The following is a 25,615-nucleotide window of genomic DNA, read 5'->3' as shown; positions in this document are numbered from 1 at the left end:
GTTAAAGCAGCATAGAGAAAAGCTGATTCCAGAGCACATAAGCATAAAGACCCATTCAGCCAAATTTCCCATTTGAACATTAGCATACACATAATAGAAAATAATATACATATTTCTGCTTAGAGCCTATTATTTGCAGAGCATATGATTCTTCCTACTTCAGTGTTTATAGAAGCTGTAAATCATAGAAAACCAGAGGCCCTTGAGATTCTTTAATGATTACTGCCCTCAGCTTTGATTTAATTTTACTTCAAGCTAGAAATGGTCCTTAATCGATTGATTCATCTGCTAGCCATGGAAATTTCCCCCAAAGCCACGAATTGATATTCTATTAGATTATGATTCGCAATTCTCTTGATAATTTATTTGTATTCTCTTATAGTCTTAATTACCTTTAATTTATCTCTACACTATTTACATCTATAGCTTACAGTGCGATTATGTCAGTTGCTCAGGGTGTATGTATTGGATTTAGGAAATGCTAGTCATAGATTAGATTCCATTTTGTCAAATACAGTACAAATTCTTGTACGAATATCTATACCCTCAGAGGCAGCGAAGCTTTCAATCTATTATTTGAATTATGGTTTATATAATTATGGGAAAATGTATTATTGTTTGCCTATGTTTGTAGATAAAAGTACATTCTGAAAAGGCTTTTATATGAATACAGTGCAAGCTGTGGGTAACATCACCTGTAGTCAAGGTAAACAAAAATAATATTGCCCCATGTCTCGGAACTGGTCCATGAACTGATTGATTTGCTGCCCCACAGAATGAGGTCTTGCACTTGCTGCAAGCAAAGTGTATGGGGTCAAAGGAGTGCTAAAGGAGAGTTGTACAGTCTCTTCTCCTGCACTGAAAATGCTTACTCTGATTTCACTGCATGCTGTGAGCTTTTCACAGTGGGCAGTATAAGCTTCATCAAATCAGATATAACCCACCTCATTTTACCGCTGGAGGATCTCTAGCATCACCTAGCACTTTTCTCCCCAGCCAGACTGTTCCTGGTCTACCCTATTCATTTATTTGTATTCAGATCTTTCAATCATAGAAACTCAGCAATCTATGTGAGTTTTACTTAGGATAGTCTGCCTAGGAATGCCCACTCCTCCAGACACCAAGGCATTTTGACATTTGTATAACCTCCCAAGAGCCAGCCCTCTGCTTGCAGCAGGGAGTACTGGGAAGCACTAATGCCAAATTCTGTGACGTTTTAAGGAATCTATGTACAGCAACCTGCCAGCCCCTCCTTCCAGCCATGATCTGCCAGCATTGGGTCTAACATTGCCTACATCATAAAATTGGAAATATTTTGAATTTAGGCAAAATATAAAAAGATTATATTTAGCAGATTATATATTACATTATATATATATTATATAAGCTGATTCATATTTAATGAACTACCAGTGTTGTACAATGTACCAGCAATGTTGTTTGAGAATGCACTTTTTGTCCATTGAAAGTGTATTTTAATTACTATTTAATTATTTATGAATTGCAGAAGAGCTAGAGATAACCGACATGATTAATTCAAAGTTCAACCAGAGCAAATAGATCAAATGAACAATGGTAAAAATAGAAGCATAGAGCAGGGCTTGAAATTTCCACTCGCCTGCTCGCCAATGGCGAGTGGAAATTATGGTGGGGGCGAGTGTGTCCCCCAGGGCCGTCTTGCTGAGCAGGCGTGGAGCTCAGGCCGGATCTGTCATTGGCATTGGGAGCTATCAGACTGCTCAATACCTGCAGTGAAAGCAAAGAAAGGAGTGTGTGCTGTGCTCTCTGCCTCCCCCTAAAGTGCAGTGCCCGGCTCTGTGAGTGAACAACGAAGTACTGCAACGTTTTATGGGGGGGTGTACATGTGTGTGTTTGTGTGTGTCTGTGTATGCATGTACATGTGTATGTGTGTATGTATGTGTCTGCGTGTATGTACATGTATGTGTGTTTGTACGTGTCTGCGTGTATGTACATGTATGTGTGTGTGTACATGTGTCTGTGTGTGTATGTACATGTGTGTGTTTGTGTGTATATATGTACATGCGTCTGTGTGTATGTACATGTGTGTGTTTGTGTGTATGTACGTACATGTGTCTGTGTGTGTGCGCATGTACATGTGTGTGTTTGTGTGTATATATGTACATGTGTCTGTGTGTATGTACATGTGTCTGTGCGTGTGTATTTCTGTGTATGTACATGTATCTGTGTGTATGCGTGTCTCTGCGTGCCTGTGTGTGTATACATGTGTCTCTGTGTGTGTGTATATGTTTCTGTGTGTGTATGTGTGTGTATGTACATGTCTGTGTGTGTGTACAGGTGTCTCTGTTTGTGTGTGTTTGTTGGTGGCGAGTAACTCTTAAGGCCTGGCTAGTAGCTCAGGATTTGAAATTTTAAGCCCTGGGTAACCAGAGGTACTAAAGAGTAAGGTAGGTGGTGTAGAAGTAAAGACTCATTGATGATTAAAGCTAGCCATACACTTTGGCTGGTATACATAAACTAGCCAAAATGTGCTTAGTGGGTGGCCCTGCTGGCCCCCTCCTGCCCAAAATCTTTCAATTGCAAAAATCAAAGGAGCTGGGAGGAAAATTCTTGGTCAAACATCAGCTGCGTCCAGTCACATGCAGTTGCAGTTTGGGTGTTTTGCTTTACCTGTCAAAAGGATTTGTATTTCTGTCTATTAATTGCTAAAATATAGACAGCTTTGCCCCACAGCACATCCCTCTCCAGGCAAGGATAGGGGACCTGATCATTTCTTGCTGCAGTATCATGTTTGCTTACAGGTACCCTCCCTTCCTCTACCCTGTGAGTGGAACAAAGCAATATACTGCTGAACTCATCAGCGCCTCAGTTACCACTTCCATCTTCACCCGGCTTTCTTCCAGGTTCATTGTCTTCTCCTATCTTGATTGGTTAAGATGACTTAAAGCGTAACTCCACTTTCGTGGAAAAAAATAGCAAATACATAATATAGCATGTGTACTTGCGACATGAGTGATATTGCAATTGAATGTTTTAAACAATTATGTGTATTAAAACCAGCTCTTAAAAATTCACGTCCTCCAAAGTTAAATGCAAAGTGTCCTCTCAAGAAAGTCTGTTACATTCATGTCCAAATAAAGTGCTTTCGTTGAATCACCTGTCTCTTGAATTCACGATGTAAATCACTCTCACGAATATACAATCTCACAAATAAAAGAAAAACAATATAGTGTAGTATTCTTTCACTCCATATGTATAAGGAAATATTCCTATAATGTTCTCACATTAAAATATGTGCCAGCTTTTCATATACCACTCCGAACTCTTCCTCTCCAATCCTCACATGTGATGTCTTTTCTTGGGAAGATCCTCACCCCTCACTTCCAGGTGGGTGTCCAGTGCCCCAAAATATAAATCAGAAGCAATACTGAAGCCCCATAATGCCCACAGAATGGTAATTCCTGCTACTCACATTGAGTGAGCTTCAAATGTGTCTGTCCCTTTAAAACCTTTACCATGTTCCACCACTTCTACGGGTACGGTAGTATTGTACAATGTCAGTGCAGTTGGTATGAATGAGCCCTTTATAGGTGCAAAATGTTACACAAAAGGAAAAAGGAGATGGATTACTCTGTGTTCATGAAAATGGCCACTGTGAGTAGAATGGGAGAAGAAATTAAAAATTTCATTTTTTTTTTCAAAAAAATATACCATTGCACTTTTTGAAGGAACTGTTGCACTATATGGACAAATGTATTGATTTGAAGGATATAAGCAGCAATTCATATATTGTTTTTATATATTAGAATATGCACTTGTATATGCTTGTTTGCATTTAAATAATTATGTAAGCGATGTATGTTTTGGGTGATGTTTAGAGTCTGATATATCACACACTTCTGACCATGAACCACTCCAGTTAGTATCCAAGCCCCACTGTATACAGATGCATACTCACCTTCAGTGCTGAACCTCACTACCTTCAATATGAGGTTTGGTGTCACTTTAAGAGGTAGGTTCTGCATTTACAGTATACACTCCACACAACTTTCTTGCTCTAAACACTCAGGAAGCTTCAGTGTTGATCCCCACTACTGAACATGAGGGCTACTATGGCTTTAAGAAGCAGGTTTTGCATGTAAATGCTTCAAAACAACCCTTTTCTTCTCGGCTGATCATCACTGCAGCATCCTGAGTTTATGGAGGAAGAAAGTTGATGGCTTTTGCTGTAAGAGGCAGCTGAGCAAACGTCAGGGAAAAACCTAAAAGATCAGCTGAACTACATATGGGCCTAATCAGAGTCACTTTCAGGCAGGTGTGTACTGACTACTATTTAACATGAGTTTGAATATGGTTGGTTAATTCTGAGCACAGCCACATCCCTAAAAATAAGAGGGTATGCAAATTTATGCAGCCACATTATTGAATTTTTTTTACAATATTCAATTTTTTTTTCTATTGAATTGCACAGATTATAGGTCACATGAAAGCTCCGTACACACAGTCTGAATATTGGCCAGTATTGGCCGGTTCAATAGAAACCGGCTGACATTCGGCCTGCACATACACCCGCTTGTCTTACAGATGCTGGCCGAATGGCCTGCATCTGTCGAACGGGCAAGCTGGGAAAACCAGCATCCGATCGGCATCCAATCAGGCTTACCGGTGTGTTCTGGCAGGAGAGCAGTCCCCCTGTCAGAGCTCAGCGGGGAGGTCGTTGTACTAACATCAGATAGTTAGTACAGCAAGCTCCTCCCGAGCTCTTCTATTTTTTTTTCGTTCACCCCACTGGGTTGAAGCAAAAAAACTGATACTTAAGCTGGATAAGCTTAAGTTGGAAAAAATTCTAAAGTGATTTTTCTTGATCTGATTTTTTTTACATCTTAAAAAACTGGCATTTTAAAGGAGTGTGTAGACTTTTTATATGTACAGTATGTGTATGTGAACTAAACTGAAGATGGATGTGTAAACTGATGTAACTTTAATCTGCATTCATCAATTTTTTCTTAGCAAAAAGCTTGATGAAACTGATGACATCCGTGTGAAAGGCTCCTTAAGGAACCTACTATTTAAAAACTGTGGTAATAACTTCAACTGCCAGCATGCTTTACAGTAGTGCCAGACAGTAGGGGATAAATAGCTATCATAATAGTGGGGGAATTTTATTCTAGTATGTGCTTCCTTTGTTTTTGTTGTGGAGACAGTGGCAGAGAAAACATACGTGTACAGGTATTGTACTTCATTGGGGCTTTAACCACTTGCTAACCACTCTATAGCCAAATGACGGCTACAGTGACAGAGAAAACATACGTATACAGGTCTTATACTGCATTGGGGCTTTAACTACTTGCTAACCACTCTATAGCCAAATGACGGTTACAGTGTGGTTTCCAGCTCTGGGAGGGCGTCATATGATGTCCTCCCAGAACGCGCCCTCCCGCGTGCTCCCAGCGGTGTGCACCCGGCTCTGTCTGTGATCGCTGTGTTCTACGGACACAGCTGATCACATGATGAGGTAAAAGGCCAATCACAGCGGCCTTTTACCACGTGATCAGCTGTGTTCAATGATGTAGCAGATCGCCAAGTAAATACAGTTGCCGGTTATCGGATGCACTTTCCTCAGGCTGTCAGAGCGTGAGGAATGTACTGCCGATAACTGGCAAATGACACAGAGGACGTTTGCACTGATCATTAGGGCACTGATGATCAGCGCCGCCCATCAGTGCTGCCAGTCATCACCGTCCGTCAGTGTAGCATCATCACTGCCTCCTCATCAATGCCCACCAGTGCCTCCTCATCAGTGTCACCTCATCAATGCAGCCTATTAATGCCCATCAGTGCTGCCTATTAGTGCCCATCAGTGCAGCCTCATCAACGCACATCAGTGAAGGATTACCTGTTTGCAAAATTTTATAATAGAAACACGTTGGTTTTTTTTACATATTTTTTGCAAATTTTTTGTTTATAGTCCAAAAAAGCAAACACCCCATGATGATTAAATACCACCAAAAAAAGCTCCATTTGTGTGAAAAAAGTGATAAATATGTCATATGGGTACAATGTTGCATGTCATTCAAAGTGCAACAGCACTGAAAGCTGAAAATTGGCCTGGGCACGACGGGGGTAAAAGTGCCCAGTAGGCACGTGGTTAAATATTACCAACATATTTTGAGTTAGCTGCCTATTTTTTGGGATATACAGGGCATTTTGCCATGAGATTATGCATATTTTTATAATTTTCCTAGATTTTCAATAGGTTGTGAATAAAAGGTAATCATTGTAAGCTCCCCTCGCAGTGTTATAGTTTGTCCTTACCCCCGTCACTGTCCCTTTTGCTGGAGAATTTGGTCTGCCTGTAAATGTGTGGAGATACATATAAATATTAGAATGTGAACTATAAAAAATGTATAGCATAAACTGTCATTACACAAGTAAAATTTATTATTATTAATGACAGTGGATCTTTAAGGTCTTCAAAAAAGTTAAAAGCTTTAGGCTGTTATGTATCTTTTAGCCCCTGTGAGTTGAATTCCAGCATTTTATTGTGCCTGGGAGGCACAGGTACAGTTCACTGCCTGCAGCCTGACAAAGCGTATGGCAGGCTGATATACAGAATGCTGCGGCTGCATGTGGCTGAATGCTGTACCAAGTGCTACTGAAGTTTAGGGCTCTATACTTTCAGAGATGAATGCCCTGTATGCTGGTATTCTGTCCCAGCATTGATCCCGGAAAGCATACAGCAGGCTTTAGCCAGCAGGCATAGATGCTGCACCTGTGCTTCCCAGGCGCATAAAAGTGCTAGGATTGGAAGCACAGCAGCTCGACACTCCATGTGCAATAGACCATAAGCTTTTAAATGTTACTGAAGTGGATACTCTTTAGAGTAGTGTTTACAAATAAACACACTACTCACATGCTGTGATTTTTAATAAATCTTGATTACTGTAAATCCTATCCAAAAAAAGCATTAAGCACTTGTCTATCAGCTCAGTTTACAAACAGCGGTTGGTAGAACTACATTTTAAACAAAAATGATGATTTCACCACACATGTGAAATATTGCCCGGGAGTGACATTTTTAAAACGTTGCCTATGGACAATTTGGGGTACTGAAGTTTGTCACCGTTTCATGGGCACATACAATTTTAAAGTGTGACATGTTTGCTTTTTGTTTATATTTATTTAATACAACCTAATCTTTTATATTTTACCAAATATATTATTAAAATATAATATAATATTATTGTATTTATGCACTAAAATCAGCATAAGTATATTTTTTACAGAAAATATACATTTGCGAAATGTGCTGTAATATCATAACGTAAAAATTGCAACTACCACTACGTTATTGTCCATGGTCTCTTCTTTTAGTATATATATGGGTGGGGGTTTTAACTAATAGTCAGGCCTTAAATGTACATTTTAATCTGTTCAAATACTGGGAAAAAAAGGTTGTTATAGAAAAGTGGTTAAAGTGAACTTGTACTTGTATTTACACTTTTAAAAGCAATATAAAATGGTTTATTAGCAAGAAAAGGTTTTTCTGTGCCTTTCTCTATTACCCGAGAGTCTCAAACTAGACATTGAAGCATTCATTTTTTATGCATTCTTTATTTTTCAAAACTTGGGCAATTTACAGTAGGAATGGTATCACTTGAAAAAAAAATTACAGTATATGGTAAAGCAAAACATCACCTCCTTAGGTCTGAAGACATGAATGTAAAAATAGAGTACATACAATTAATATTGGTGACTGTTTTGCTTTACGTCTTTTAAGGTTCGTTTTGGTAAACCCCAACATGCACAAGCTATCCATCCTTCCTAACAAATAGCTACGGTACTTGTCTCTCTTTCTTGTGTTGGAGTCTTTTCCCAGGGTCTTCCAGACTGCTTCTTGCTTTTCTGAAGTCTTGCAAACAACTGCTCATTAGCACGATGCTTGTTCAAGTTCTTTTCCCTCCCCCATTTCCTGTACATCATTTCCTGTCCTGAGCTTCACAAACCAGTCTAACAGGTTAGTTAGCATATCGATAGGGGAGGCCTAGCTTTTAAAAACGGCACATCTAACTAAACTGTTACTCTATATTAATGCTATAAAAATCACTAAAAATAGCTATAGCAACACATTGACACAAGAAAAAGGAGAAATAGGTACATTGTAGGATTCAACAGTTTGCTCAAATCCACACCGATCCAATTTACAGAAACAGGGAATTTACAGGGATTAATGTAAAGTAATAAGGTACGCAATATATACTTTTTCAAGGTGTATACAGGGATGAGAGTGAGGAGAGCTTCAGCCTCAGGAGAATCATGTGTCCAAAGGGCTGTGTCTGTAATCTAATCAGAGTGGAAATCAACACCTGTGCAGGGTGGAGGGGAAAGAACTGGGAGGAAGTGGGGGCCGCCAGGTGGGGAACTGCTCCCCTTCTGTAAGGAAAGCTCCAGTACGTTGAAACAACAGAGATAATTAGAACAAAATCCGCAAGCTGCATATCTAACGGGCCACAATTTACAGTATATGCAATGTGAAAGGATCTTTACCCTGAAAGTAACTGTTTATAGTTACATGGGTATTGCAACCGGTAATTGAGGCATTCATATTTGATAGGTGGTTGGGTCATAATTTGGCTTACATTGAGTGAATCAATGGATTCTTTCTGTCTTGTGCCAGCAGTTCAGGATGCTGATGGTGGTGTAATAGTCTGGAATATTTTTTAGGCTAAGCATTATTTTAAAGTGGACCTAGCATCATATATATTTTTTATGTTAATTGCATATATGCTAATGAATGTGTGAGTGTGGCACTTTTACATACACCACAGAACTCCGCCCTGATAATACCCTCATCTGATTTTCTCTCCAGAAGGATGAAGCCATCTTTGTTCAGGCATCATCCAGGGTCAGCTTCTTAAAGCTCCATTCTCACTAGTGGCATTTCAGATGTAACTTGAGTCGCATAGAATCGTATGGCAATGGAAAATAACATTGTTTTCAATGATGCCCTTTCACATCAATGCAACTCAGCACAGTGAAATTTTGGAAAAAGTTCCTGCACTACTAGTTGATGCGATTAAAGTATAATTTTGGCCACATAGAATATGCAGACCTTATCAAAGTTGCATCCACACATGTCAAGCTTTAAATTTGCAGGTATCCTTTAAATTGCAAAAACTATTATACCCAAAATTGTCCATAGATGATGCTTTAAAAAGTTTTACAGGTTTAGAGTTAGCTAAAAATTACGGCCCTAGAATTATTACTATCATTCCAATGTTTGCAGGGATCCCTCACATGTGTGGTGCAATTTATGTTTATATACATGCGTGTGCCCTATGTTCATGTTAGCATTCAGGTGTGTAATTTTTTTTAACAGTTTTTAAAATGTAACTTAAATAGGAGGCTAAAAAGCCTCTCCTGCCTTTTACTGCATCTAATTAAGAATAGACTGTGCTTGATCAGCTGTTTACCTGGCCACAGTAGCTGGACAGCTCTGAGCACAAAGGAGTCCCTCTCGCTCTCCATGCTGAGGCACTTTACTGCAATCCCGCATCTTCCTGGAGGAACAGTGAACCAACGTGGGCAGTGGGCCTTAAGTTTAAACCCACCTAGGTCAATTTTAGATATTTAAAAGCACTTACAGAAAAGATGATTTGCCTGTTGAGAAAATCAATACCAAGCTTGTGGCCGAAGCTGCAGCTGTAGACTTTTTGTAGCCCTTTGAATACCAGGATGTTTATAAACGTTTCTACACATGCCTTGGTAGACAACAGATTCATGAAAAAATATGGAGAATCTTTTGAAATGCTACCATTACTGTATATTGTGACTTGTCAGTAGTTTAATCAAGCAAACTTGTCACTAAAATGTCTACTTTAATATTGCTTTGTAAGATTAAAATTCATAATACCACTGCTTTAAGTTTTCCAAAATAGTCTTTTTGTTGTCTACTTTTAGTTGCTGATCCACTATGCCAAGCGGTTGTCCAACATCTAAGATGGATAATGCAGAAAGACCTTCTGGGACAAGATATCTTCCTCATTGGTCCCCCTGGTCCACTAAGGCGTTCCATTGCTATGCAGTATTTGGTAAGTTTAGGCATGTTCCTGCCTAGTGCAACATGGGGCTTCTGTTCTTTTCCAGTACAGTATGTATCTTTATTGTACATGATAGGAAACAGGCTGGATATTCATAGATACAAAAAATGGCCACTTCCCCAGTCTATAACTGGCCTTCATAGCCAGGAGCACATGGAAGGGCGACACATGTCAAACAACAAAAGAGAAAAATCCCCAGCTCAACTTGCCAACCAGCCTGCAAACCGAATTAACGTATGTATTTGCAAATGTGTGCTAGCTAAACCCCTATTTTTAACACATACTATTAGACAGGTTGCAGGCTGATTGGCAAGTTGAGCTGGGGATTTTTCTCTTTTGTTGTTGGATATTCATAGACCCTGGGGTACAGGCTGATGACATGACACTGGCAAAGCTTTGCTGGATACGCTCCCTGGGAGTAACCCTACCCCACTCCGTGAGACCTCATTTTTTGCTAGTGTCCCTAGATGATAGAGCTATTCTCCCTTACCACTGACCAGTGTGATGGGCAAACACCAGTGACAAGGACAGGTAAGACAGGATCACTCTATTCTTGGACAGATACTGTAGCTTCACAAAACATATGTGACCCAGTATCTCTATTATGTGCTTTTTATTTATGTGCATCCTGAATAATATCTGTTTTTACATTAAAGTGATTAAAAAAAAAAACTGGAATGCATTTGAAAAGTTATTCACTTCTGGAGTGTAAAATGTTTCAAACTTGGTAGTAAAATTCCACCATTCAGAGTTTAGTCTCAGGTTTTTTTTTATTATCTTTTTGTTAGTTTCATATTACAAAATCACAAACACAATATAAATCAATACAAATACATTTTCCAAAACATATTTTTCCCAATCCAACTCCTTCCCCCTACCCCATAATTTATCTCCCCAGCTCTTCTCCTAACTTCATTTTCCCTTTTTCTTCTTGTTCCTTCATTACTCCCTCTATCATCTTTCTCCCTCCTCCTTTCCCCCCTCTCTATCTTTTCCCTTCATTTTACATTGTCCCTCTTTCTTTTCTTCACTTAAACTCCTACCAGTTCTACGTATTTTTGAAATTTTAAACTCATCCCATCTTTCCCATGTTATTCTAAATTTTTCCATTTTTTTCCTCTCCTAGATGGTATAGTTCCTCCATCCTATACTATACTATCCTATACTCAAACCTATGCAACCAATCTTTTATTTTTGGTATTCTGCCAAAATGTAAGAATCGGTCCTTTTGCCTTATTTATTAAGTGAAATACCATCATATTCCTATATTGTTTCACTGTTTCGATATTATGTAATAAACATACCCAAGGATCTTTCAAAATATTCATCCCCAGGATCTCTTGTATTATCTTAATTATTTCCTGCCAAAACTCCTGTATTCTGGGGCATTCCCCATATATGTGCCATTGTTCTCTTTATCCCACACCCCCTCCAATATAAATGTGATTTCTCTACTTGTTGCCTATGTGCTACATTAGAAGTGATATACCATCTTGCTAAACGTTTATAGTTCATTTCTGTTTTAGTCATATCTACGGCACCATGTGCAAATTTAAATATTTTCTTTTTTTTGTTGTTCAGTTGTGTTCCAAACTCCTTTTCCCACTTCTCCAAAAATGGTGGAGAAGTGGGTCCTGCTTTTGCAGTAAGAATCTTATAACTATGGGAGGTACCATGTTTTCTTATTATACTTCAACTAAACATTTGTTCAAATGGATACAGATGGATACAGATCTTCCACTGATCTTAATGGCTGTGCAAGCGCTGTAGCCAAATGTCTTAATTGAAAATATCGCCACTCATCTAATATAAAAAATCGAGAGCTTAGAACTACCATTATACCTATATACAAGAAGATAAGAGCACCTGCAGTGGAATATAGGTGTAGCTTTTGAAGCTGCGGACACCACATCCTGCTCTGATCTTTAAAGTAAAAAATACAATGCCTATAAATATGAAGAGTAGCTCTGTAAAAGGAGGTGGGTCAAAAACACCCCAAACAAGTTCAAGTACGATAAAGAAATATATGCCTCTACAAAAAAAAAGTCCAGAGAGTAAAAGTCCCGAGAGGCAACAGGGAGCACGTGGAAGACGGGAGATAAGAGATTGGAGATCAAAGAAGAGTATTACTGGGAGTACCCAATTTGAGTCAAATCAAAGAAGTTTTAAATATGGAAAATTTGGATTTAGAAAAATCAGAAGAACAGGGAATAAACTCCCAAATGCCTACAAAAATGGAAATAGCGGAAATGTTTGCAAAACTAGAGCACTCTATAAAGAATGATATGGCTGTATTACATAAAGATCTAGGACAGGTATTGTCACGAGTGGAAGATACAGAGGAGAAATTAGATAAGCACGCTCAAATAATAACTAAACTGGAAGGGCAAATGGAAGAATTGCGAAAAGAGCAAAGGAAATTATCATATAAGTTGGAGGATTAAGAGAACAGAGATAGAAGGAAGAATCTGAGGATTAGGGGCCTGCCAGAAATATCACAAGGAGAAGATTTAACATGTACAGGTGAAACTCAAAAAATTAGAATATCGTGCAAAAGTTAATTTATTTCAGTAATGCAACTTAAAAGGTGAAACTAATATATGAGATAGATTCATTACATGCAAAGCAAGATAGTTCAAGATGTGATTTGTCATAATTGTGATGATTATGGCTTACAGCTCATGAATATGTATATTGAAGAGAGTGTTTAATCCAATATTAGATAGATCTGAATACATAGAACTGGCCACACCCAAGGAGTGGCAAGGGAACCCCCCAGAAATGTGATTGTGCGATTTCATCATTGTGAAGACAAAGCAAATATATGAAAGAAGATGATAGGGGTCCCAGTAATAAAATATGGAGAAATTAACATGTTATTAACAAAAATTTGCAGATATAGCACTTGAAACATTGGCCAGAAGAAGAGCCTTGAATCCGTTACTGAAGCAGATGTGTAAAGAAAAACGTGCCATACAACTGGGGGTTTCCAGCATGTTTGATCGGTTGGAAAGATGGAAGTTCCGCAAGAAGATTTACAGGATTTTTGTGAAAAATTAGACCTACAGTTAAACATTCCAGGGTGGATAGGAGGGGCTATCTGAAAGGTATTATAGGTAGATATATAGAGGGGGGAGGGGAGAGAAGGGAAAAAGAGAAAGAAAAGGGGGGTGAGGGTGGACTGGAAAGGAGAAATTTTCATTGTAAACAGGTAGAGAATATTACAGTAAAGGCAAGGGCGCTAGGAGGTCCAACATACACATGAGCGGGAGGCCCAAGGACTGGGGCTTGGGAGGCGGTTAGGCATACGTGGTCAGAGTTCCACCCCAAAGCGGAATCGACAATGGGATAGAAGCACAATAGACTCAAGGACAAGATGGGCCAGGGAGTTTTAGGATTTAAGGGTGGCAGGGGGTGGGACGGGGGGGGGGAGAGGGAGGGATGGGGTGATTAGGAGGGAGGGGAAGTAATGGACTCCTCTGGAGATACTTTCTTGTTCCAGAATATATACCGTTAGGTCCATATATATTTGGACACAGGCACAATTTTAGTTTTTTTCAGGTAATGACCAAAACATATTCAAGCTATACTTATCTGGTGGATGTGGGCTGAAATTGCACACTCCCAGGTTTAATTCGAGGGTATGTACATCCAAATTGGAGAAAGGGTTTAGGAATTACAGCTCTTAAGAGTAGCCATCCCCCCTTTTTCAAGGGACCAAAAGTAATTTGACAATTGAATCAAAAGCTGTTTCATGGCCAGATGTGGGCTGGCTACTCCTTCGTTATTTCTTCATCAGTTAAGCAGGTAAAAGGTCTGGAGTTGATTCTAAGTGTGGTGTTTGCATTTGGAATCTATTGCTGTGAACCTACATCATGCGTTCAAAGAAGCTGTCCATGCAAGTGATACAAGCCATTGTAGGGCTTCAAAAATGAAACAACTCCATCAGAGAGATAGCAGCAACATCAGGAGTGGCCAAATCAACAGTTTGGTACATTCTGAGGAAAGAAGAACTTACTGGTGAGCTCAGCAACATAAAAAAGCATGGACATCTATAGAAGACAATAGTGGTGGATGATCGCAGGATCTTCTCTATGGTAAAGAAAAAACAATTCACAACATCCAGACAAGTGAAGGACACTCTCGAGGAGGTGGACGTATCATTGTCAAAGTCTATAATCAAGAGAAGACTTCACAAGAGCAAATGCAGGGGGTTTGCCACAAGGTGCAAACCATTCATAAGCCTGAAGAATAGAAAAGCGAGATTAGACTTTGCCAAAAAAACATCTAAAAAGCCAGACGAGTTCTCGAAAAGCATTCTTTGGACGGATGAAACTAAGATTAATCTGTACCAGAATTATGGGAAGAAAAAAGTGTGGAGAAGGCTTGGGACAGCTCATGATCCAAAGCACACAACGTCATCTGTAAAACATGGTAGAGTCAGTGTGATAGCATGGGCATGCATGGCTTCCAGTGGCTCTGGGTCATTGGTGTTTATTGATGATGTGACAGAAGACAGAAGCAGCCGTATTAATTCTGCAGTGTTTAGAGATATACTGTCAGCCCAGATTCAGCCAAATGGAGCAAAGTTGATTGGATGGCGCTTCACAATACAGATGTACAATGATCCAAAACACACTGCAAAAGCAACTCAGGGGCTTTTGAAGGAAAAGTGGAATGTTTTGCAATGGCCGAGTCAATCACCTGATCTCAACCCAATTGAGCATGCATTTCACTTGCTGAAGGCAAAACTAAAGGCAGAAAGACCCACAAACAAAGAAAAACTGAGGACAGCTGCAGTTAGAGCCTGGCAAAACATCAGAAAGGAGGCAATCCAGTCTTTGGTAATGTTCATGGGTTCCAGACTTCAGGCAGTCATTGCCAGTAAAGGATTATCAACAATATATTAAAAATTAACATTTTATTTATGATTATATTCAACTGTCCAATTACTTTTGGTCCCTTGAAAAAGGGAGGGTGACTACTCTTAAGAGCTGTAATTCCTAAACCCTTCCTCCAATTTGGATGTACAGTGCATACCCTCAAATTAAACCTGAGAGTGAGCCCATATCCATTATATAACTATAGCTTTAATATGTTTTGGTGAATACCTAAAAAAAACTAAAATTGTGCCTGTGTACAAATATATATGGAACTAACTATATCCGTACCTCTCTCAGTTTAGATTAGTATAGATTTGTAAAGGATAAAGTTTAAGGAATGAATGTGGTTAATTTTATGACATATAATGTGCAAAGATTGAATACTCCGGTCAAGAGACATAAGATTCTAAGAGTTTAGGAGATATTAATTTTACCTACAGGTAAACTTTATTATAAGCTTACCTGTAGGTAAAAATGAACAAAGTAGCTTTGCTACCACTTTAACTGGCCTGCCTGCAGACCAGACCTTTCGCATATTATTATTATTATAATACAGGATTTATATAGCACTAACAGTTTGCGCAACACTTTACAAAATGAAGGTAGACATTACAATTACAATAAAATTTGGTACAAGAGGATTTGGCACATCTTTAAACAAAACTATTACAAAGAAGATCCAGGACTGTTGAGCAGTTAGGATCCTATATCAGGCAAGAATGAAACAATATGCCTATCCCAAAACTTCATGTGTTGCCTCTATCAATTTGAAAATTAGCTTATTTTTTTTCTTGAAACAGTACATTTGATATGTTTGCTATTTTGTATAATGAATAAAATATGGGTTTATGAGATTTGCAAATCAGTGCATTCTGTTTTTATGTAGATTTTACACAGCGTCCCAATTTTTTCAGAATTGGGGCTGTAAATCCACTAATTATTTTTCTTTCTTAGTTTTTGACTACTTGTTTACCCTTTCTTGTTACAGGAGCTAACAAAGAGAGAGGTGGAATATATTGCTTTGTCCCGTGACACCACTGAGTCTGATCTAAAACAGAGGAGAGAGATACGATCTGGAACTGCATTTTACATTGATCAGGTAAGCTGTTATCACACCTCTTTATTCCCATTTGTCAAGAATTAACTTTGATCTTAATGCATACAGAGGTACATCTAAGGTGTAATGATTGGTGTAAATTGAATTACTCCAAAACTGGTTTTACAATACTAAGTTTGCAGAAAAAGGTTGCAATAGACACCAAAAATGAATTGAATATTAAAAATGACCCATTCACCTTCGATCAGGCACATTCAGATATTTAGTTGAAGAGGATCGGAAAGGTGCATACAGGTGCTTTGCATGTAATGAGTCTATCTCATATATTAGTTTCACCTTTTAAGTTGCATTACTGAAATAAATGAACTTTTGCATGATATTCTAATTTTTCGAGTTTCACCTGTACATACACTTCCCAATGTAGACTTGTAGGTATATCGGTGAAAAATGATAGTGGCTGGAAAACATTTTCTAACCACGCCCACACCGGGCAGCAGCATCTATGGAGATGTCACAGACATGAAATCATTGTTTGATCCTCATGTAGAGTCCAGACGGAGGCTGATTACCATCTCATGTCTGTGGATTGGTTGTAAATCCTATAGGTATCCACACTTTGTAAAGCATGGCTTAAAAAAAAATCACTAAAGGTCATACAACCTGAAAAATGGGTCAGAATTTTTTTTCTTTTTTTCCAGGACAGAGTTTCAGGTCACATGACTCCTTTGCTTTTCCTCAGCCCTGTATGGCCCCAGGCCCCAAACTATGTACCATAAAAAAGGCACACACAAATATTCCAAAGTGATATAGATCTTGTCTCAGGGATGTGGACACATGAAGAGGAGTGGTGATGCTATTTGTGATTGGAATCAACTGTACATCAGTTGCAGCATCTGCACTGCCATCTTGGGAAACCAGCCTAAGAACAGGAAAGACAAAATAGCAGCGCCCTCCGCCCTGCTATTTTGTCTTTCCTTAATGATAAAAGTCTTTCTCTCAGTAAAGGTTTTCTTTAAAAGAAATTTGTGCTGGTTGAAATGAGTAGACTGCCATAGATGACCTGTTTCTGGAAATCCTTGTTAGATGGCTGACCTACTGATTCAGTGACTACAGGACAAGCATGCAGCAAATGAAATCTGACTCCTTGCAGTAATTTCATATTTTTTTTGGGATAAGCAACTCACACGCACACAGTAAATGCATAATTTATAGAAAATGTAGCAATTAATGGTACTGCAGCCAGGACTCCTATACCTGTACATGTCTATGGGCTGCTCTTATGAAAAACTGTTAGTATGAAAAATACTGTGCCACTATTGTGCCAAAATTAAAAATTGTGCAGTTGATTTTCCTAATTTTTTTTTATGGAAACTACATGGAAACTGTTTTCTTTCAATTACTTTTATTAGCATTAGGAAAAGAACAAGAATATGCAACTGAAGGTGATTGTAGTTGGCTTTCACAAGCACTGATAAATACACATAAGGGGAGATTTACTAAAACTGGTTCACACAGAATCTGATGCAGCTGTGCTTAGTTACCAATCAGCTTCTAACTTCAGCTTGTTCAATTAAGCTTTGGCAATAAGTGCCTGGTCATACTGGTGGGATTTGGGAATTTAAATCGCATCTAATGAATGTGAATATCAGTGTCTTAACATGTGTGATTTGCTCATTCGCAATTTCTAAAGTAGTTCATGCATTACTTTTTCTGCAGTTTTGTTGCAATTTCACATACATAGAATGTAATTGAAATTATGTAAGTTGCAAGAAATCATTGAAAATCTTCACAAGTAGTAATACATTCTTCAGAAATCGAACTTAGAATTGCACACAAATCACGCGATTTTAAATCGCAGCGGTGTGACCAGTATGTAAGGGTCCATGCACAGTGGCTTAAAAAATGCTTCTTCTACAGGAGATTTGTGTTTTGCCCGTAGAAGCAGATCAGTGTTATCCTATGTGTCCATGCACATTAGAACATTTAGAAGCATATTTTAACCACTTGCCATACTTTACCCCCCTTCCAGACCAGGCCATTTTTTGCATTACGGTTCTGCATTACTTCAACTGACAATTGCACGGTCATGCAACGTTGCACCCAAATGTTCTTTTTTTCCCACAAATAGAGCTTTCTTTTGGTGGTATTTGTTCCCTGTGCGGTTTTTATCTCTTGTGCTATAAACAAAAAAAATGACAATTTTAGGGAAAAATATTTTTTACTTTTTGCTAATAAACATGTCTAGTAAAAAAATTGAAAAAATCACATTTCGTCATAAATTTTGGCCAAAATATATTCTGCTACATGTCTTTGCTAAGAAAAAATCCCATTATGTGTAAATTAATTGGTTTATGTGAAAGTTTTAGCATTTACAAATGGCGGTATATATACTGGGATTTTTTTCTTTCATTTTTACTAGTGATGGTTGTGATCAACAACTTATAGCGGGACTGCGACGGGCATTCTGACAATGGGGGGAACTGCCTTGGTGTAACTGACAATCCCCAGTGACAGCAATACGGTGATCAGTGCTAATAAAAAGCACTGACACTGTAATAATGGCACTAGGCATGAAAGGGGTTAACGTGGGGTGATCAAAGGGTTAACTGTCTGCTGTTTTACTAAGGGCTGTGTGTTAGCGGTTCACTGTAAGCACACTGCTTTGCATGGTTGTGCTGTGCACAGCCATGGAAAGCAGTGTGCACGAGCTGACAGGGAGGAGAACTGTTTTGCTTGCTAACATTTCTCCCCCGTCGGAGATGTTTGGCAATCACTGGAGGCCAGCAAGTAATCACTGGGCGGGACCTGGTGATTGACAGCCACGGCCGTGCATGCGCTCCCTACCCGGAAATGCAAAATCACGTATATATACGTGATTTTGCGCACCCGTGCTGCCCTGTAGCAGTATATCTGCTATAGGGTGGATGGGAAGAGGTTAATCTCTGCATTTAGAGGCAAAAAAATCCTTCTGTTTTGCATTTTGGATTGGAGTTTTCTGGCAGAAAAAATGGTAAACACTCCTAAAAGCACTTAAACGTGTACAAAAACACTGTATTTGAACATGTTTTTTTTTTCAACCAAGAGAACTGACTTTTTCTTAAACCCAGTGTGCATGGAGCCTAAAATCAGTTTTAGTAAATCTCCCCCATAATATATATAAAACAGATAAGTAGAATAATTTTTTCTCGGCTTGTTGGGCTGAGGATTAATCCAAGTATGTATTGTAATCAAATTTTGTGGCCCAGTGGTCTAGAGGTGACAAGAAGTTTGACAAAGATGTAAGGTAGGGAAGTAAATTAAAGCTAAACTCCAGGAGTACAAAATCCTTCTTCTGCAGTGTAGCTGCACCCACACTGCAAAGGTTAATGGCTTGTTTATGGGATAATAAAAGCATTTTACTTACCAGATTTAAGGTTGCCCCATGTTCCAGTGGTTTGAGAGACTTCTGAAAAGATTCATTTTCTAGTGAGTTTGGGGATCTTGCAGTTGTGGTAAAGTTGTCCATTGTAGATTTATTTGTATTGATGGTCATGGTTCACTTTTCCCTGTTGATAGTCACTGCTGTATTGCAAAATTCAAAGGTTCTGCCTTCTGCACCACAGAGGTGCTGAGAGGGAAGTTTCATGAGGTGGAGTCAGAAGAGACTAGAGAAAAGACGCACCTGATGGGCAGCCAAAGTATGGCCTTGGAAAGGCCTTGGGTACAGAAAGTGTTTCATGCCACTTACTCCTTCTCTAGAGGGGTTTCAATCCTGATAAGCAAATATCTTTTGTGCGTAATCGATGAGGTGCTAATGGATCCTCACAGTAAATTTTATAATGTATAGCCAAAGTTCTAGGTGTCACTCTAGACTCCAACCTATCCTTGCAGCCCCATGTCCAATTGCTGGCAAATTCATGCAGGCTCCACCTCTGCAACATCTCCAAAATACGTTCGTTCCTAACCCCAGACACTACTAAACAACTCATTCACTCCCTTATTATCTCACGACTCGACTACTGCAACTCCCTTCTCACCGGCCTACCTCATCACAGACTATCCCAGCTTCAGTCTATCCTGAACTCAGCGGCCAGACTCATCCACCTTACCAACCGCTCCGCATCCGCCAGCCCCCTCTGCCATTCCCTCCACTGGCTTCTGATTGCCCAACGCATAAAATTCAAACTACTAACATTGACATACAAAGCTGTTCATAATACTGCCCCAAACTACCTCACCGACCTGATATCCAAATACCACCCAACACGTACTCTTCGCTAGTCACAAGACCTCCTACTCTCCAGTTCCCTGGTCTTCTCCTCCCATGCCCAACTCCAGGACTTTTCCAGGTCTTCCCCCATCCTCTGGAACTCACTACCCCAATCCATCAGACTGTCATCTATCCTTCTTACCTTTAGGTGCACCCTGAAAACCCAACTCTTCGGGGAAGCCTACCCCGCCCTCACCTAACAGCTGATCTCCTCCACTCCTCCTTCCACTCCATCCCCCACAGCCATTTCCTCATGTACCACTATCCCCTCCCTCCTAGATTGTAAGCTCCAAGGAGCAGGGCCCTCAAACCCCTCGTGTATTGTATTGTTACTGTATTGTCTCATGTACTGTCCCCCACTATAATGTACAGCGCTGAGCAAACTTTTTGGCGCTATATAAATACTGTATAATAATAATAATAATAATAATAATAATATACCGTATTTGCCGGCGTATAAGACGACTGGGCGTATAAGACGACCCCCCTACTTTTCCTGCTAAAATGTAGTGTTTGGGCTATACTCGCCGTATAAGACTACCCCTCTTCCAATGCACACCAGTGGGAGGAATAGTGCCCCATCATTGATGTCAGTGGGAGGAATAGTGCCCCATCATTGGTATTAGTGGCAGGAATAGTGCCCCATCATTGGCATTAGTGGCAGGAATAGTGCCCCATCATTGGTATCAGTGGAGGAATAGTGCTCCATCATTGGTGTCAGTGGGAGGAACAGTGCCCCATCATTGGTGTCAGTGGGAGGAATAGTGCCCCATCATTGGTATCAGTGGGAGGAATAGTGCCCTATCATTAGTATCAGTGGAGGAATAGTGCTCCATCATTGGTGTCAGTGGGAGGAACAGTGCCCCATCATTGGTGTCAGTGGGAGGAATAGTGCCCCATCATTGGTATCAGTGGGAGGAATAGTGCCCCATCATTGGTATCAGTGGGGGGAATAGGTGCCCCATCATTGGTATCAGTGGCAGGAATGGTGCCCCATCATTGGTATCAGTGGCAGGAATAGTGCCCCATCATTGGTGTCAGTGGGAGGAATAGTGCCCCATCATTGATGTCAGTGGGAGGAATGGTGTCCCATCATTGGTGTCAGTGAGGGGTGGAATAGTGCCCCATCATTGGTGTCAGTGGGGGGTCGAATAGTGCCCCATCGTTGGTGTCAGTGGGGGGGGAATAGTGCCCCATCATTGGTGTCAGTGGGGGGGAGGAATAGTGCCCCATCGTTGGTGTCAGTGGGAGGAATAGTGCCCCATCATTGGTATCAGTGACACCAATGATGGGGCACTATTCCTCCCACTGAGACTTGCTGACCCTGTTCTCGTATGGTGCTGCTGCAGCCAGCATATGTGGTTGCAGCAGCACCTCTACACAGAACACTTACCTGCTGCTCTGGCACTCAATTTTCGCGGGGCCGCTCGGCTCCGCCCCCTCGCCGGTGATTGGCCGCCTGTGTGCCTTTCCTGAGCTACAGTTCTGGCGGCCAATCACCGGTGAGGAGGCGGAGCCGAGCAGCCGCACGAACATCCAGTGGCCGAACTGAAGGAGACGCCGCGCTTCCTGGACCGGATCGTCGTGGGACTGGATCCAGGTAAGAGACATCAGCCCCTGCAAACCCCTGTACTTAATGCCGCAGCCCCCCTAAACATGTGTACCGGCGTATAAGACGACCCCCGACTTTTGAGAAGATTTTCAAGGGTCAAAAAGTCGTCTTATACGCCGGCAAATACGGTAATACTTGTTTTGACCATCTAGAATCAAACGTATATAATAGCTAACATTTACCCACAACTTCCATTTAAACTAACCTATTAAACCTAATGTTGGAGAAGATGGCCCTGCATTGCCCGGGTAAACCTCTTAGTATAGGTGATTTTAACGCCATAATGTCTCCTCAACTTGACAGACCAATCCCACCAGCAGGATACACAGGAGATCTGTCAACCTGGGCCCTGGTGGCCAATCTCACTGAGGCTTGGCATTGGAGAAACCATACTAACAGGGCTTACTTCTTCTCCTCAACATATAAAACCTCTTCCTGCATAGACCTGGTATTTACTAACCCCTCCTTAGCTAATGTTCAAGCTACACACTTTAGGAACTGTTGTTGATTGTATTGCACTATAGTTGTGCTTTCTGTTTTGTTTGTTGAGCGCTGCCCCTGTGCAGGTGCTGGGGTGCTGTAGCTCATGTTCAATGCAAATTGTTTGTTTGCTGTAAAGTCTCAAAATGCCAATCAAAGATATTAACAGAAAAAAAAAAACAACAGCAGAGGAGAAGCTGCAAAAGCATGCAGGTAATCCATGATGTTGTAGAAAGGGACAGGCAGCACTCACAATATGAAAAACATTTACATTAAGCTTACAGTATATTGGCTTTTCAGAAATAATTATTGTTTATGTTGTTATTACAATGATGTTATGAAATAAAAGTGTGTGCTGTGACCATAGATTTCCTTTATTCGGACTCAGATAAGCTACTTAATTAAAAATATGCATAGATGTATATCCATAACCTCTAGACTTTAGGACAAGCCCGCCAAATGTGGAACGTGCTACCCATCTAACGGCATCCATGGAAACATAGGGGTGAAGAGTGGGGAATGTAGGCTGATAGACTGGCAGGGTCTATGTACCTTAATAGTAGTACTTTGTTATTCGCCACTACTCCTAGATTGTAAGCTCGCAAGAGCAGGGCCCTCGACCCCTCGTGTATTGTATTGTTTCTGTCTTGTCTCATGTTCTGTCCCCCTTGCTATTGTACAGCGCTGAGCAAACCCTTTGGCACTATATAAATACTGTATAATAATAGTCATTGTAGATATTCTGGCCCTGAAATTTGCTTCCATTTGGCCAGTTTTAGTGTAAGGCCGTGAGCTCATGCTGAGGCTTACATATAGGATATTTTGTTACCTTTAAAAACTGCGATTATAAATAGGAGATATGTACTCTAGTGCTGTGAGGGTCAGTGCACAATTTCTTGACTAGTTTTATGTTACTTACATTTAAAGATTGAAAATGGAACCAGAAATGATATAAATTTGCATTTAGATTTCATCTATAAAAGAATATTTTGTTTTAACTGTGATACAAAGATGGAAGTGAGTTTGCATAACCTAGGTTATTAAATAGCAGAGAATGTAGACTAAAACTGTAGTAAAAAGAATTGGATTGCCCTTTTCTTGAGGTTCTTTATTTTCAATCATAATTTCCAATTTTAATACGTTTGGGTTCCTTAAATTGGATATTATGTTGGATTTGGATAACAGATAGACTGAAAAGAATCTATTTAAAAATAAATTGCCTCATATTGTTCCCTTTATCTGCTCAAGGGGCCAAGAAGCTAATTACAAAAATGGAACTGGAGACAGCTAATTATAAGCAACCATTAAAAGCTGGATTTTAATTTGTGTACACGTGAATGACAAGAGGGTTTTTTCATATGCAGCAAAGTTAACTCATTCAGCACTTGCTCGGTCTTTTATTCAGATTTTTATATTTGTCATTTCACCTGACTTCTGTTACCATCTTAGTTTTACAAGGTGTGTTATGTTTGGATGAAAATTTAGAGGCATTTTCTTGAAATATGATCATAGTTAACAAAGGACACAGAGTGGCTATCAAATTTTAGTAAGAATATGTTTGTAAACCAAGATAATTGTCTCAGAAACATCTAGTGGAGACTGATATCACTTTATACCAGTTCCAGGATGGTGACATACATTACAGTAAAGCTGAATAGGTTGAGCTTCATGGCATTAAAGGAGAAGTACAGCCAAAGCGCTTTTGTCTGTACTTTGGATCACAGGAAAGCAGTTTGTTCTGCACTCCTGTGACCTGTTTTCAGCTGACAGCGGGCTGAAGCCTGTTGTCAGCTGATGTCACTCAGCCGGTCCAGGCTGGGGAAAGATCCCAACTTTAAAGTTTGGAGCCCAGAGTCTGGAGTGGCACCTGGCTCAGCCTCTCAGCAAGCCACTACAGCCTGAGCCAACCGCTGCTTCCTCCACCAGAATCCAGTGAGCGCTGGGGAAGGGGGGGAAACCGACAGCGATGACTGATTAGTCCCCGCTCACTTCTCAGAGCAGCTTCGAAAACTCAGCGATCAGCGGTCATGTGATTGCTGAATTCTCCCACTTAAAGCGGTGGGGGGAGGGGATGACAGATGCAGCATCGGACTGGTGCTGCATCCACCTAGGTAAGTTTAACTGGGGGAAAAAAATAAACCACTACTTCTTTTTTACAGCTAGTGTGCTGCTGTGAGTCAGAAAATTACATTGGAGGCTGCTGATTTGAGTTACTTGCAAAGCTTAACATTTATTAAGAGATCACATCATAGTTTCAATATTTTGGATCTACACAGAACCCCTTCATCAAACATGCCTAATATGGGGGTTCTGCATGCTCCTAAATGTTGCAGCTATGATGTGATTTTTTTTAGATAAATGTTAGGACTATAAAATGGTTTTTAAAGTGATATTAAACATTTTTTTTTTAAATAACGAACATGTTATACTTACATGCTCTGTGCAACGCTTTTGGGGTACCCAGCCGATGATCCTGGCTCCTCCCCCCTTTCGAGTATTCCCCCTAGCAAGCCGCTTGCTAAAGGGGGTTATTCATGTGCGCTTGTTCCCGAGCCCCACTGCCTGTATCCGTTGACACAAACAGTGGTGCTTTGTCCCGCCCCGCTTCCTTGTCATGTGATTTGATTGACAGCAGCAGGAGCCAATGGCTCCAGCAGCTATCAGTCTGCATTGTAAGAAGGGAGAGAGAGGAAATAGCTGCTGCTCTCATGCACATCAAAGAGTACAAAGTTGCTACCATTTGGGAATCAAGCTCTGTCCCAGATTGAACTCTCTACATGCTAAACTAATATGCCAAATTATCCATGATTCACACTTCTCTGACTCTTCTTTTTAGAACTTTTGTTATAAAAATCAATTTATGCAGTTACATCAAATGATAGAAACTTTGACTTGTATTACACATAATTGCGCTTGGTCATTAACACAGTTAATTAGTGTAAAACCTATTGAGGTTTTTTTATTCTGATTAAGCTGTTCCCTGTGGTGCCAGGAACTTGATGCTACATGATTTATGTGCAGGACATGTATGCTGTCAGAACAAAGGTTTACGATACAGTAATTTTTTAGTATGCAGTGCAGAAAAGGCTCACTTTATGTTGAGTTAAGTGGGTTTAGTGACAAGGAACAGGATAACGTGTTTGGTATTAGTTGGGGAAAAGGTCTAGGACTTGTTTTAGGATTTAAAGAATATGTAAACCCAACATTTCATATTCTTAATATGTGCCTGCTGTGCCATGCATTGAAAAAGTATCC

At 40.1% G+C, this 25,615-nt stretch overlaps 1 protein-coding gene across 2 annotated transcripts in view; it reads left to right on the top strand.

Moving 5' to 3' along the window:
* The window catches only part of VWA8 (von Willebrand factor A domain containing 8), a 422,826-nt gene that overhangs the window by 35,468 nt on the left and 361,743 nt on the right, over positions 1 to 25,615 (top strand). For both annotated transcript variants that reach the window (XM_089668819.1, XM_089668820.1), the window contains exons 4-5: positions 9,940 to 10,070; positions 15,951 to 16,061. In XM_089668819.1, the coding sequence (XP_089524945.1) occupies positions 9,940 to 10,070; positions 15,951 to 16,061 (242 nt within the window). The remainder of the gene's footprint in view (positions 1 to 9,939; positions 10,071 to 15,950; positions 16,062 to 25,615) is intronic.

This window comes from Staurois parvus, unplaced genomic scaffold (genome assembly GCF_062004578.1).
Source record: "Staurois parvus isolate SC_StPar_1 unplaced genomic scaffold, SC_StPar_1.0 ptg000064l, whole genome shotgun sequence".
NCBI classification, from domain to species: domain Eukaryota; kingdom Metazoa; phylum Chordata; class Amphibia; order Anura; family Ranidae; genus Staurois; species Staurois parvus.
This window is presented reverse-complemented; position numbering and strand designations above follow the sequence as displayed.